Source organism: Ochotona curzoniae, unplaced genomic scaffold, assembly GCF_017591425.1.
Source record: "Ochotona curzoniae isolate NIBS_2020 unplaced genomic scaffold, NIBS_Ocur_1.0 contig_4516, whole genome shotgun sequence".
In the NCBI taxonomy this organism is placed as follows: Eukaryota; Metazoa; Chordata; class Mammalia; order Lagomorpha; family Ochotonidae; genus Ochotona; species Ochotona curzoniae.
The window spans coordinates 3,357,234-3,371,421 of NW_024466313.1; the positions used below are offsets into that span (position 1 = coordinate 3,357,234).

Consider the following 14,188-nt stretch of genomic DNA (forward strand, 5'->3'; position numbering starts at 1 on the left):
ATGACAGATAACAAAGTTTCCTGAACCAGTTAAGACTACTCCATGAATGGAATAAATCAAACAGCAGAAGCCTGCAACCACTTCCAGTAGCTCTAGTTACAATCTTCCACTGATGCGCAGGAAAGTGACCCATGTTCTAGGCAGCAGCACTCGAGCCAGTGGCTGGGTGCGACTGGAGATGCCTGGAGCTGCCACATCTGGTTGCTGCTCACACCGAGGCGTGGAGGAGCGGAGACCATGGATGCCACCAGGCATCACACAGAGCAAGCAGACCCTGGTGCAAAGGCCAGACATGCTCCAGGAACACACGGCAAAGTGGTATAGCTGGGAGACCCCAAGCCCGACCCTCAATCCAGTTCCAGGGCTTACACTGGCCCTGTCCCAGGGCACCTGCAGCCTGGGTGAACAACAAATGCACAGGCCAAATGAGGCTCACCGTTAAAGCTGCTGGCAGCACAGGGGCACGGTCCTACTGCCAACCACAACACTCCCCCTCCCATATGACCAGACACACATCACTTCCTCACCCGAGTCTGTCATGTGGTGACCTCTGACCCCAGCAAGTGTCCTGGGCCAGAAACTTCCTGGATGACATTGCTCCCCTGCCACAGCCTGGCTGCAGGCCATGTGCTAAGGGTCTATCAAGAGCTGCTGTGGAGGCGCCTGGGAAGAGGCCGAGCCCCTGCTTCCCACAGCTCCTCCACTATGCCCATTTCCTGCCCACTGCCAGCAGTGCCAGCACTCCGGCTGGCCTGATGGATGAATCAGCGGCAGCTGAGCAGTACGCAGCTGGAGAACGGCTCTCTGCTGGGCAGCACCACTGCTGGGAGCTCAGCCACAGTGTGGAGGGTGGCTCTCTGCTGGGCAGTGCCACCACTGGGAGCTCAGCCACAGTGTGGAGGGTGACTCTCTGCTGGGCAGCGCCACTGCTGGGAGCTCAGCCACAGTGAGGAGCCCACCTCCTGCCAGCCTTGGTGGTGTTTTCTGGAGCTGGAGACTAGGGAGAATCAACCCAACAGAAGCCTCTGTTCTAAGCACACAGGGGCGAGCAGCAGCCCCAGCACACCAAGCTCACAGCCACCGTGGCAATGGTGCACTCAGTCCCCTGGAGTCCACTCGTCAGACCATACCCAGAGCAAGACCACACACCATCCCTCAGGTCGCCCGTGCTCACGGCAGCAGTGTGCCTAACCAGCCCAAGCGTGACAACAGTCCTGATATCACCTCACACCAGAACACCTGCAGAAGCAGGCCCAATACTGGCCCTTTCTCCAACCCCCTACCCCACCTGTTCCCAGATCTGCATCATCTGGCATCAAAGACTCTTCCCAGGGCCCGGCATGATGGCGCAGTGGTTAAGGTCCTCGCCTTGCACACCCGGGATCCCATATGGGCGCCGGTTCTAATCCCGGCAGCCCCGCTTCCCATCCAGCTCCCTGCCTGTGGCCCGGGAAAGCAGTTGAGGACGGCCCAAAGCTTTGGGACCCTGCACCCACATGGGAGACCTGGAAGAGGCTCCTGGCTTTGGATTGGCTCAGCTCCAGCCGTTGTGGCCACGTGGGGTGTGAATCATCAGACGAAAGATCTTCCTCTCTGTCTCTCCTCTCTGTATATCCGCCTTTCCAATAAGAATAAAATAAATCTTCAAAAAAAAAAAAAAAAAAAGACTCTTCCCAGAAGAAAGCAAAGGTTGTAGGAACAAGGAACAAGAAATGCCCAGGAGCACAGGCCGTGCCAGCCACTGTGCCTTCAGGGCTTCCCCTCGTGTGTGCGCATATACATGTGTATGTGTACAGTCTGGGATTCCCAACCTTGTGTGTGCGTGCGTGTGTGTGTGTTCTGGGCTTACCACCCTCATGTGCGTGCATGAGTGTGCGTGGTCTGAGCCTCCCACCGTGTGTGTGTGTGTTTGTGTGTGTGTGATGCTTCCCTCCCTCTTGTGTGCATGTGTGCATGTGTCATCTGGGCTTCCCACCCTCTTGTGTGCAAATGTGTACACGTGTGTGTAAGCATGGTCTGGGCTTCCCACCCTCATTTGTGTGTGTGTGTGTGCATCCTCGTGTGCATGCATGTGTGTGTATTCTGAGCTTCCCACCCGTGTGTTGGGGGGAGGGGGGGGTCTGGGCTTCCCACCCTCATTTGTGTGTGCATACATGTGTGTGTGTGTGCCTGTGTATGTGTAGTCTGGGCTTCCCACCCGTGTGTATGTGCGCACCCTCATGTGTGTATCTGTCTGGTCTGGGCTCCCCACCCCTGTGCGCATGTGCGTGGTCTAGGATTCCCACCTGTGTGTGTCTGGTCTGGGCTCCCCACCCCTGTGCGCGTGTGCGTGGTCTAGGATTCCCACCCATGTGTGTCTGGTCTGGGCTCCCCGCCCCTATGCACGTGTGAGCATGCGTGTGTGATCTGGAGGAAGACCAGAGCGGTCCTGACACAGAGAGGCCCTACTATTGATGACTGAGTGCCCAGTATGGCCAACAGCAGGCTATGCTGGATCCAGTTCTATCCCAAAATTACCAACCCCAAAAATTCATCCTGTTGCTACACTATCTAATATTATTGTGACACATGAACCAGAGCTAGGAGGCAAAAAATACAGTTACAACTTCTTATCATTTTCCAACCTGCTCAATATCTGGATCGTTGCCATAGGACTCTGCTGGGAGAGAAAGCAGAAAGCAGGCGCCAGCAGTGTGGTGTGGCAGGTACAAAGCCAGCATCCCATCAGGGTGCCAACTGGAGTTCCAGCTGCTCTGCTTCCAATCCAGCTCCTTGCTCATGGCCTGGCAAAAGCAGCAGCAGAAGGCTCTGCCCCGTGTGAGAGACCTGGAAGAAGCCCCTGGTCCCCAGCTTCCCACCTGGCCAGCAGATGGAGACCATGCTCTGTGGCTCTTTCTCTAACTTCGTCTCCTAATATTTACAAAAAACAAAAAGGAAAGCAAAGCAGAAAGCAGTTGGAAAAATCACCATCCACATCCCAGTTAATGTCCTCAGTGCAGTGTGCTCCATCTGCCACCACGGGACGGCCGCAGCACACGTGGAAGGGAGACAGGCCTGCCCATCCCACCACGGGATGGCCGCAGCACGCGTGGAAGGGACGCAGCCTGCCCATCCCACCACGGGACGGCCGCAGCACACGTGGAAGGGACACAGCCTGCCCATCCCACCACGGGACGGCCGCAGCACGCGTGGAAGGGACACAGCCTGCCCATCCCACCACGGGACGGCCGCAGCACACGTGGAAGGGAGACAGGCCTGCCCATCCCACCACGGGACGGCCAGAGCACGCGTGGAAGGGACGTAGGCCTGCCCATCCCACCACGGGATGGCCGCAGCACGCGTGGAAGGGACACAGCCTGCCCATCCCACCACGGGACGGCCGCAGTACACGTGGAAGGGAGACAGGCCTGCCCATCCCACCACGGGACGGCCACAGCACGCGTGGAAGGGAGACAGGCCTGCCCATCCCACCACGGGACGGCCACAGCACGCGTGGAAGAGACGCAGGCCTGCCCATCCCACCACAGGACGGCCGCAGCACACGTGGAAGGGACGCAGCCTGCCCATCCCACCACGGGATGGCCAGAGCACGCGTGGAAGGGACGCAGCCTGCCCATCCCACCACAGGATGGCCACAGCACGCGTGGAAGGGAGACAGGCCTGCCCATCCCACCACGGGACGGCCGCAGCACGCGTGGAAGGGACGCAGGCCTGCCCATCTCACCACAGGACGGCCGCAGCACGTGTGGAAGGGACGCAGCCTGCCCATCCCACTCACAGACAGGGAGACTGGACCCTCAGCACCACAGTGACAACACGGTGTTCACACAGTCCTGGTGTCCAGCTCTCACGCAGGGCACAGTAAACCAGGAAGAGCCGTCCACCCATTCTGGAGGACAGTGGGGGCAATTTACAAAGTCATGACTTTTCCTGAATCTGTTGGAGAGTTGAGACTGGAGACCTAAAGTAGGAAATAAGAAGGTAGGGCCTGGCGCCAGTGCCGGCTGAGCTGGGGCAGACAAGATGGCAAGAAAAGGTGAGCCCGTTTCCCAAGTGGGGTCAGGGACTGCAGGGCTGCTGCAAGGAAGAGGTGGGCAGCTGCCGGCAGCCAACGGGGGAGCTCCACACTGCCTTGGCTGACAGGAGCCGGCCCCCTACTCCACCTCAGGCTAACGGGTCACAAAGGCCTGCTCCAGTTGTGCTGTCTGAAGGAGAGGGTTAGGTCACAGTGGCTTCACAAGGGGAGACGGTGAGGAAATCCAGGTTCACCATGAGCCAACATCAGCTGTGTTATAAATTAGCCCTCCAAAAATTTCAGTAAAAGTAACAAAAAGTCAATAAACACACATGGTTGAATGCACTTGTCCCAATTCACAGAACTACAAACAGGACAAACCAGGAGTAAAGACTGCATTTATGCAAGTTTTTAAAAAACAACCGTTTGGGGAGGAAGAGTGCCCAGCAGCTGACCCAGAGCCTGCGCTGTGGCTGATGCCCAGGCCTCTGCACCAGCAGCAAGAGGCACGCCACCTTCCATCACACTCACTTTCAGGCAGAAGCACGTCTCCTCTTCTAACACAAGGCAGTGAGGGCAGCACGGGCACGGTGCGCAGCATGGGCAGCACGGGCAATGAGGACAGCATAGGCAGTGCAGGCAGGGTGGGCAGCACAGGCTGAGCAGGCAGCCTGGGCAGGGTGAGCAGTGAGGGCAGCACGGGCAGGGTGGGTACCATGGGCAGCACGGGCAGGACAAACAAGGCCAACCCAGCTAGAGTAAGTGCCTCACTGGCACCATGGGCAGCTCAAGTTCACAAATCACACAATTCAGAGTGCTCCAGGGCTCACCTGCAGCGAGGCGACCCCGATCGCCACCTTTGCTCAAGCCTGTTAGAAAACTGCCTTTCCCCAACAGCCGTAAGGGGGAACTGAGAACATCAGAGAGCTGGCCAGGGACCATGGCAGCCACAGACCACCCCACAACAAGCAACAAAAACAACTGACTCTTTAAGATTTTTTTTATTTAGAAAGTGGAGTTACAGAAAAAAATAAGAAGGAAGAGGAAAGAAGAGAGGGGGCGGAGAGAGATCTTCCGTCCAACTGGTTCACTCTCCAAGTGGCCTCAGTGTCCGGAGCTGAGCTGATCCGGAGCCAGGAGCTTCTTCCTGTCTCCCACGCAGGTGCAGGGTCCCAAGGATTGGGCCGTCCTCCTCTGCTTTCCCAGGCCACAGCAGGGAGCTGGATGGGAAGCGGAGCAGCCGGGACATGAACCAGCACTAATATGGGACCCTGGTGCTGTAGACGGAAGCTCAGCCCTCTATACCACGGAGCCAACCCCAAGTGTCACCAATTTTTTAAAAGATTTATTTATTTTTATTGGAAAGGCAGATATACTGAGAGAAGGAGATACAGATAAAGATCTGTCCGCTGGTTCATTCCCCAAGTGGTCACGATGGCCAGAGCTCAGCTGACCCGAAGCCAGGTCCTGCTCCCAGGTCTCCCACATCAGGCCTTGGGCCATTCTCTGCTGATTTTCCAGGCCACAAACAGGGAGATGAATGAGAAGTGGCACATCCGGGACACGAACCGATGCCCATATGAATCCTGGCGCATGCAAAATGAGGCCTTTAGCCACCAGGCTACCGCACCAGGCCCATAACACCAATTTTAAGAGCTTAATTGGGAAATGTCTACACAAGACGTGATCCACTGGGATTTCAGAAGAATACAGGAAGAACAAACATTGCTCTCTCCACAGCCCAGGCCAGAGCAGAGGAAAACCATTGTCGCAACAGAGCACACACAGCCAGGTTAGGCCTTCCTCGGGATTTATTTCTTTGAAAATTTGAGTTACAGAAAGATCCTCCACTCACTAGCTCACTCTCAAAAGGCTACGGCGGCAGGGCTGGTTCAGACTAAAGCTGCAAGGCCACAGCTCCGCCGACTCTCCCTGAGGGGGCGGGGGCCCGCGCACTTGGCCCATCCCTGCCACTGCCTCGCTGCATCAGCAGCTCGCTGGCCTGCAAGCGGCGCGTCTGGGACTCACACGGAGCTGTGATTTGGACACCGCCACACAGAGGCTTAAGCCACTGAGCCACCTGCTGACTTCAGAATGGTCTCCACGCTCACACAGACACAGCACGTCGCGCCCCACTAATGAACCATTCCCCCAGTGCTTCCCTCCTTTCACAGCTTTCCCATTTTACTCACACTCTCAGGGAAAGGCAGGAGAAATGTACCAAGGAGAAATTTCCATTTTAAAAATCGCTTAATTAGTGTACCAGCAGTGGTGACAAGCGCTCCACCTCAGCTCAGTCTGACATTAGCCAAGGGCAAAGATCCAAACTCAGACTCTGCTCACTGTCCCCTCCACCCACCCACACAGGGACGGAACATGCCCACGCGCCTCCATCCACCACCCACACGGAGACGGAACACGCCCACACATCTCCTCCCACCACCCACCCACACGGAGATGGAACACGCCCACTCACCTCCTCCCACCACCCACCCACACGGGGGACGGAACACGCCCACGAGCTTCCATCCACCACCCAGCCACAGGGGGGACGGAACACGCCCACGCGCCTCCATCCACCACCCACATGGAGACGGAACACGCCCACAAATCTCCTCCCTCCACCCACCCACACGGGGACGGAACACGTCCACACATCTCCTCCCACCACCCACCCACACAGGGGACGGAACACGCCCACGTGCCTCCATCCACCACCCACCCACACGGGGGACGGAACACGTCCACACATCTCCTCCCTCCACCCACCCACACGAGGGACGGAACACGCCCACACATCTCCTCCCACCACTCACCCACGGGGTGGGGGGGGGGGAGGGAAGAACACGCCGACGTGCCTCCATCCACCACCCACCCACACGGGGACGGAACACGCCCACGAGCCTCCATCCACCACCCCCGAGGCAGGCCCTCTGACCAGCTCACACTTACCTGAAGCACCTGCAGCACTTTTCCAACACAGGCCAGAGTGAGGCCCACCCGGACACGCCCCCTACCGAGAGGCCCACCCACACCCAGCCTCAGAACAGCCGCTCCGTCCACGGAGAATTACTTACTTGTCACAATTCCGGCCAAAGCAAAAACAAACTGGCTTTCATCGGAATCCAGCTCCTTGACATCCCCGTCCAGGGATTTCACAAAACTCTCCATTGTCTGCCCAGTGATGGTGAAAAACTTGAGCGCTTTTTCCTGGAAGTTTAGAAAGGAGAAGGTCACTCCTGCCCCGCTCTCAGCAGTAAGGCAGCGAGGGGCACAGAGGCCCTGCCTTAAATCAGAGACGTGAGGGACAGTGCTGCCTTCAGTAAGCACTCCCCGACAAGGCCAGACAAGGGTTGTAGAACATGCCGGAGCAAGAAACTTGGAGATTGACAGCATGTACAGAAAGAACAAAAAATATTCATGAGAAACAGGCTGAATTTACAAAATGATGGAAGTACTGGGATTGACTCATTAAGATGGTGAAAACATCCTAGGAAAATAGGTGGTCTGCTTGAACTGGGCATTCAGTCAGAGGACTGACAACAGGAAACCTTTCAAAGAGAGCCTTACTGCGTGGCCTAGCAGGAAGGCAGCTGGTCAGACGCCCTCGCCCTCATCCTACCAGAGTACTGGGTTTGATGCCACCTCCAGTCCCCAGTTCCAGCTTCCGGCTAAGGCAGGCCCTGGGAGGCAGCGAGCAGCCCCCATCACCCCCGTGGGAGAGACAGAAACCCAGCCGGCCTGGCCCAGCTTCTGCAGGCTGGCATTTAATGGAGCTACACTGTGTCTGCCTGTCTCACTTTCTGCGTCTCTCAAATGAATACTTTTTTAAAGATGTATTTTATTTTGATTTGAAAGGCAGAGTTACAGAGATCTTCCACCTGCTGGTTCACACCTCAAATGACTACAGTGGAGGAGCTGGGCCAATCTGAAGCCAGGAGCTTCTTCCAGGTTTCCCCCGTGGGAACAGGGGCCCATGGACCTGTGCCCTCCTCTGCCCTGCCTTCCCGGGTACATAAGCATGGAATGAGATCAGAAGGGGACCGCCTGGACTCAAACCAATGCCCATAGCAATGCCAGCACACAGGTACAGGTTTAGCCTACACACTGTGCTGGCACCATGGAAAACGTTTTAACTCAAATAGTAAAAGAGGCGGGGCCAGTAAGGAAGGTCTCCTGCCAGGGTTACTCCTCACTGCTGAGCACAGTGTGCCCAAGGTGGCAGAACCTGAACACCAAGCCGCACTGTGACCCAAGGGCGCTCCCGGGTGACAGGGTCATCTGCACATCAGTATAGTGATGGCTGCACAGCCCACGTCACCTTTTATGTGCCAAGGGCCATGTGCATATTTATAACATCACTCATGAGCCATACCACGTAATCAAATTAGGGCTGAGCCAGACTTGAGACCATTATGCTAAGGGAAACGAGCCAATGCCAAAACGTCAGATATCGTATGTTTGCTCTAATATAATATGATGTCAAATCTAAGGATCTGACATGTGAATTTTACCCTATTTCACTGCCTAGTTGCTTGTATCTTTCATAATAAGATCTGGTGATGTAATTCATTAATTAATCATTCATAAGAGACTGTTTATAATCACCTGAGACTGTTAATGTCCCTTTTATCACTTTATTGCTACTGCCCGTAGGTAACAAGGATCTGGTCCTCACTGCACCTTCATCAGGGCCTTGGCACACACGCTGGCATTTACTCCTGTGAAGATGTGGGACACTCCTCTTCACCACCCTAGCGTCACACTGAAGCCTTTGTTCTGTGTGCGTTAACCTCATGTGGAAACATAGCAGAAGTTAATGCGTTCATAGGTGGAACGAGAGAGAAGTAAGTCCCCCACATGCACTATGAGGACGGACTCACGATGGATTCGTGAAAATTCCCAAGACACCCACTGTAAGACTGGAGGGGAGAACAGAGGGAGGGGAAGGGAGACTCCAGTGCCAAATCAACTCTGTTAGAAAATAGTAAGCCCTCAGCCTGGATGCAGAAACAATAAGAAATGAGTCAGCTGTGTGCTTACTCACCGCGGCCACACCAAATGGCCTTGCAGGTCAACCACCACCTCCCGGGGAGAGTCACCCACCAGCTGCTGATGGCCACGCTCCCACCCACAACGGGCAAGACTTCCCACATGAACGGCCTCTGCTGAAGGCAGAGCTCAGACCTCCCCAGGAGCACCTGTCTCCACCGTGTGGCTCCCTGAGCTCCCCTCCCCACCTTTTCTTCCTGTTAATCAAGACCCATGCCAAATCCCGGCCCATGCATACACACAGAACATCCAAAACACTAAATATCACATTACTGCAGAGACACACGAAACCTTATTAAATTCAAATACCAAGATACTTCCAAAAGATCTTGGAAATAAGTTTGGGAACAAAAACTTCTCAAATTCATGCACAGGAGTCTTTAAAAAGTTCACAGTAAATGTTTACCATGGAAAAACGATGACAGTTCCAATATGTTTTGCATCAAAATAACCTTTTGATTCCATTCTCCATGAACTTTACAAAGCCCCTTCATTCATGAGCAGTGATGATGCTGAGGCAATGACCACTGCCACACAACACCCCACAGCACACTCACGCCAGCCAAGGGCCCACACGACACCCCACAGCACACTCACGCCAGCCAAGGGCCCGAACTCAGCCTCTCGGTGCCCTGCTCAGCACCCTGCACAGCACTCAGAAAGAGAACCCCACCGCCCCACCGGCTGCACTTACTCCTCCCAGGATGGCCTGGACGACCTCCGCGCTGCCGGAGACGCCCCACAGGAGGGTGCAGGCTGCGGCGCCCATCTCCGTGCAGTACTCAGCCTGCTGCAGGAGCTGCTGCTTGGCTTCATCCAGCTGCTGTCGGACAGCCAGCTTCTCCTGCAATCGAAACAGAACAACAGGCTTCACTTTGAAGGCTACAGAGGGCTGGACATTACTTGAGATGTCTACTCAGGTGTTCGAGGCTGGGGACCAAGCCTTACATTCCAAAAGGGGGCCAACTCATTCCAAGGATAGTGCCTGGAATGGGGCTGTGGGGAGAAGGCTGGGTGGACAGGGCCACTAGAATGAGACAGTCACAATTATAAGACAAGCCACCCCGCAGACACCCCACACACCACACATCAGACACCCCAGATACCTTGCAGATACCTCACAGACACCTCAGACACCCCATAGACACCCCACAGATACCCCAGACACCCCACAGACACCCTGCAGACACCTCAGACACTCCACAAACATCCCACAGGCACCCCACAGACACCCCACAGATACCCCGCAAACATTCCAGACACCCCACAGGCACCCCACAGACACCCTGCAGACACCCACAGGCACCCCGCAGACACACTGCAGACACCCCACAGATACCCTGCAAATACCCCAGACACCCTGCAGACACCTCAAACACCCCACAAACATCCCACAGACACCCCACAGGCACCCTGCAGACACCCCACAGATACCCCACAAACACCCCACACCCACACATACCCCGCAAACAACCCATAGACACCCCACAGGTACCCCACAGACACCATGCAGACACCCTGCAGACACCCCACAGATACCCCTAAAACACCCCAGACACCCCAAAGACACGTGCACTCTAGCATGTGAAGCTCCATGCTGCATCACCAGAGCCCAAGCGATGAGCCCAGGCCTTACTGGGAACCTGGGTGCCCACCCAAGGTAACCTCTAGTACAAGCTAGTTACCTCAGGTATTTCCTTACAGGAATGCAAAACTGACTTATACACACAAGGGGCCAGAGGAAATGGCTTGAAAGGAAAACTACCCTTAAACTACCATCTGCATCTGGGAATAAACTCCGTGGCAGAGAAACATGGCGAGGGGAGCACACCTCTCCGTCACGACCGGTGAGTCCCTCAAGAAGTAAACCCGCAACTCTCAGTCTAACGGGAGGGACAGAGGCAGGCCACCCCAGGAGCTGCACCCAGGGAGACCCCTGAGCAGGCAACCCCAGGAGCTGCACCCAGGGAGACCCCTGAGCAGGCCACTCCAGGAGCTGCACCCAGGGAGACCCCTGAGCAGGCCACCCCAGGAGCTGCACCCAGGGAGACCCCTGAGCAGGCCACACCCCAGGAGCTGCACCCAGGGAGACCCCTGAGCAGGCCACACCCCAGGAGCTGCACCCAGGGAGACCCCTGAGCAGGCCACACCCCAGGAGCTGCACCCAGGGAGACCCCTGAGCAGGCCACACCCCAGGGGCTGCACCCAGGGAGACCCCTGAGCAGGCCACCCCAGGAGCTGCACCCAGGGAGACCCTGAGCAGGCCACCCCAGGAGCTGCACCCGTGGATCCCCTGAACAGGCCACCCTAGGAGCTGTACCCGTGGACCCCCTGAGCAGGCCACACTGCAGCCGCTGCCAACACGCAGCCCGCTCCTCCTGTGACTCACTGCACTGACACCCACCCCTGGGCAGACAGTGGACACCAGGCGGGACTCACTGTGCACAGACCCTGAGGGTAGACCACGGTGCTGGTGCACACAGGGCACATAGTGACACTCCAGGAGGTAAGAAACCCAAAGACCACACACAGGGCCAGGGGGAGGCGGCCAGTCAGTGCCAGCATGCCGAGATGACAGAGCTGGCAGAGTGTCTGAGAAGCTCTGTGGTGGGGTGCGTCTCAGCCAGGGCTCCCCTCCCAAGGTCAAGATGGGGAGGTGCCTTCCAGATGACTCCTCAGCATCAAGCACTCAAGTGCCCACTGCAGCAGACCTGGGGCTGCAGAGCTGCGGCCCTCCTTCCCTGCACAGCACCTCCCAGCCGCACAGAAACAAATTCATTATACCAAATATTTAAATATCACAAGATCAAGTGTATTAGATGGTTAAAAATCTGTTCTTAGGGGAGCATCAGGATGGCGGAATAGGGTAAGGACACGTTTAAACAGATGGAGAAACATTTAATCAGGATGAAGCAGAGAGGACACATTCCAGGAAATAGGAAAGGACAGAACAACAGCAGAGGGCACCTGGAGACTGACAGACACAGCAGAGCAGCGGGCACAATGGTGTGGTGTTGCAGTAACTGATACTCCAGCAGCATTCAGCTAACGGGCGATCTGAACTCCACCAGCAGCCGGAACTCCACCAGCAACCAGGTGGGAAGGGAATTTCACTGGGAGCTTGGGAAGTGAACCCAAACAAAGAACTGTCCATCCTGCTGGTCCGTTTGATTTGACCAGGAGCAGAGACAGAGCAGCAGATCCCAGATGGCAGTGCAAGAACAGGATGGATTTCACAGCCCAGTCAGCCCCCTAGAGCCAAACTGTGCGCCATTTTGCTTAAGGAGGCAAAGGCAAGGGAAAGGACTGAGCATACACTGAGCTGGGAGTGAACTCATTTCTGACTCAGTGAACTGCATCAACATGGCATTCTAGAGGTTCCACCCAAGACAGGTCAGGATAGCCCTCAAATCTGACGGCCAGCAGATCAAGAACTCTATTAGTGGTACGTCAGCTGCCATTTTGTACACTGTGGTAAAAGTTTAGGACTGCAGGGGACAACAGTGAACTGTGCATGTGCTGAGTTTGCGAGAACTCACTGAGTTCAATGGATTACACTGGTCCCCGAGGAAAACAATACCGACTGTGGCACCATACAGGTCAAAATAGGTCCGTGTGGCACCCAGACCTAACATCCAACAGGTTCCAACAAGGTTAGCACCACCAGCAACCTAGCTATATAGGACACCTAGTGTCTCCCTAATCCTTGGACGTGCTCCAACCGCAAGTGGGAGAAAGGCTGTACAGACACGGTGCAGCCTCAGCATGATATCACAGGAGGTAGAGAGTGGTGAGCCAGGAGCTGGGGCTACAGAGTTCTTTGTGGAAATCAAACATAAGAACCCAGACTTGGGGAGATTTAAACTTCCAGCAGCCATTTGGCTGCTGGTGGGTGACAGGCCGGGATTGTCTCCATGCTCGGAGCCCTGGTTCCAGTCACTATGTCCACGTGGTGACCTGTCCCTGGGTGGCCACTGCACCATTCGGCGCCAGGCTCCGCCTGCTTTCTGCCTGGCTGTCTGCTCTCGGGTTTTGGGCTCTAAATTGCTGCTTAGGTATCTCCATGTCAAGCCCACTGTACTTCTGGAATATCAACTAATACTAAACAATCACAACGACAGAGTAACTTTTCCTATGAAGGTAAGGGAGGGTAATAAGACCTAGTAGGTTGGAGGAGAGGGACCAGATGATCTTTATGGATAAGACTGATATACCAAACTCCTTTAGATCCTGTGTAGTACTTGTCATCACTTAACAATGCTGACCACTGAATACGAGTCCATGCAAAAGCTAAGACTCGGGGCTTATCTAGCAGGACCATATCTTATAACCTGACATGATGATGAATCAGGAAACAGGTCATATTAGGCAGGGCCATGAAATTAAGTAGCACACGAGAGAAGCATATCCAGGGGTTGATTCTGTGGGGAGGGGTGTGGGCCAAACCCTTGTGGAAATACTAAATCCATTGGTTAGCTCAAGAGTTGAAGGGGTGATGGACTAAGCTAGGTGGGACCAAGGAGCCTGCCATCACTCACAGGAAAAGGAACCCACAACAGTCTGGACTAGTCAAGGCAGCAGCACCTGAATGTGCATCCTGAATAGGGTGTGGGGTGGGCCGGGCTGCAATGTTCACCAGCTCATACAAGGCCAAATGGAAGGCCAGACTACGCCAGGCACTGACCTAAAACCCACTGGCATGTATGAGAACTGGGTCCAGAAGTGGGTCAAGTGGAGGGACTTGGGAAACTCCCCTGGCGGGTCATAGCTCCCACTGGTGAACACATGGTCCAGACCTGGGGGTTGGACAAGCTGGGCAAAGTAGCTTCAATGCCTGGCTAATGTGTGGGTTGGTAACGGAACAGGGTGGACTGGGCAGGACTGAGCAAACCTTAGCTCACATTCAAAATTAGAAATCAGGGGCCCAGCAGTGAGGCCTAGTGGCTAAAGTCCTCGCCTTGAACGTGCCGGGATCCCATATGGCCGCTGGTTCTAATCCTGGCAGCCCTGCTTCCCATCCAGCTCCCTGCTTGTGGCCTGGGAAAGCACTCAAGGATGGCCCAAAACTTTGGGACCCTGCACCTGTGTGGAGACCCAGAAGAAGTTCCTGGACCCTGGCTT

At 55.5% G+C, this 14,188-nt stretch overlaps 1 protein-coding gene across 1 annotated transcript in view; it reads right to left on the reverse strand.

The window, feature by feature from the left end:
- Positions 1-14,188, reverse strand: part of LOC121160644 (heat shock transcription factor 2 binding protein) — an 86,445-nt gene that overhangs the window by 42,870 nt on the left and 29,387 nt on the right. Inside the window, exons 4-5 of the mRNA XM_040986606.1 lie at positions 9,762-9,911; positions 7,093-7,225 (exon numbers count right to left, since the gene is read on the reverse strand). Of these exons, the coding sequence (XP_040842540.1) occupies positions 7,093-7,225; positions 9,762-9,911 (283 nt within the window). The remainder of the gene's footprint in view (positions 1-7,092; positions 7,226-9,761; positions 9,912-14,188) is intronic.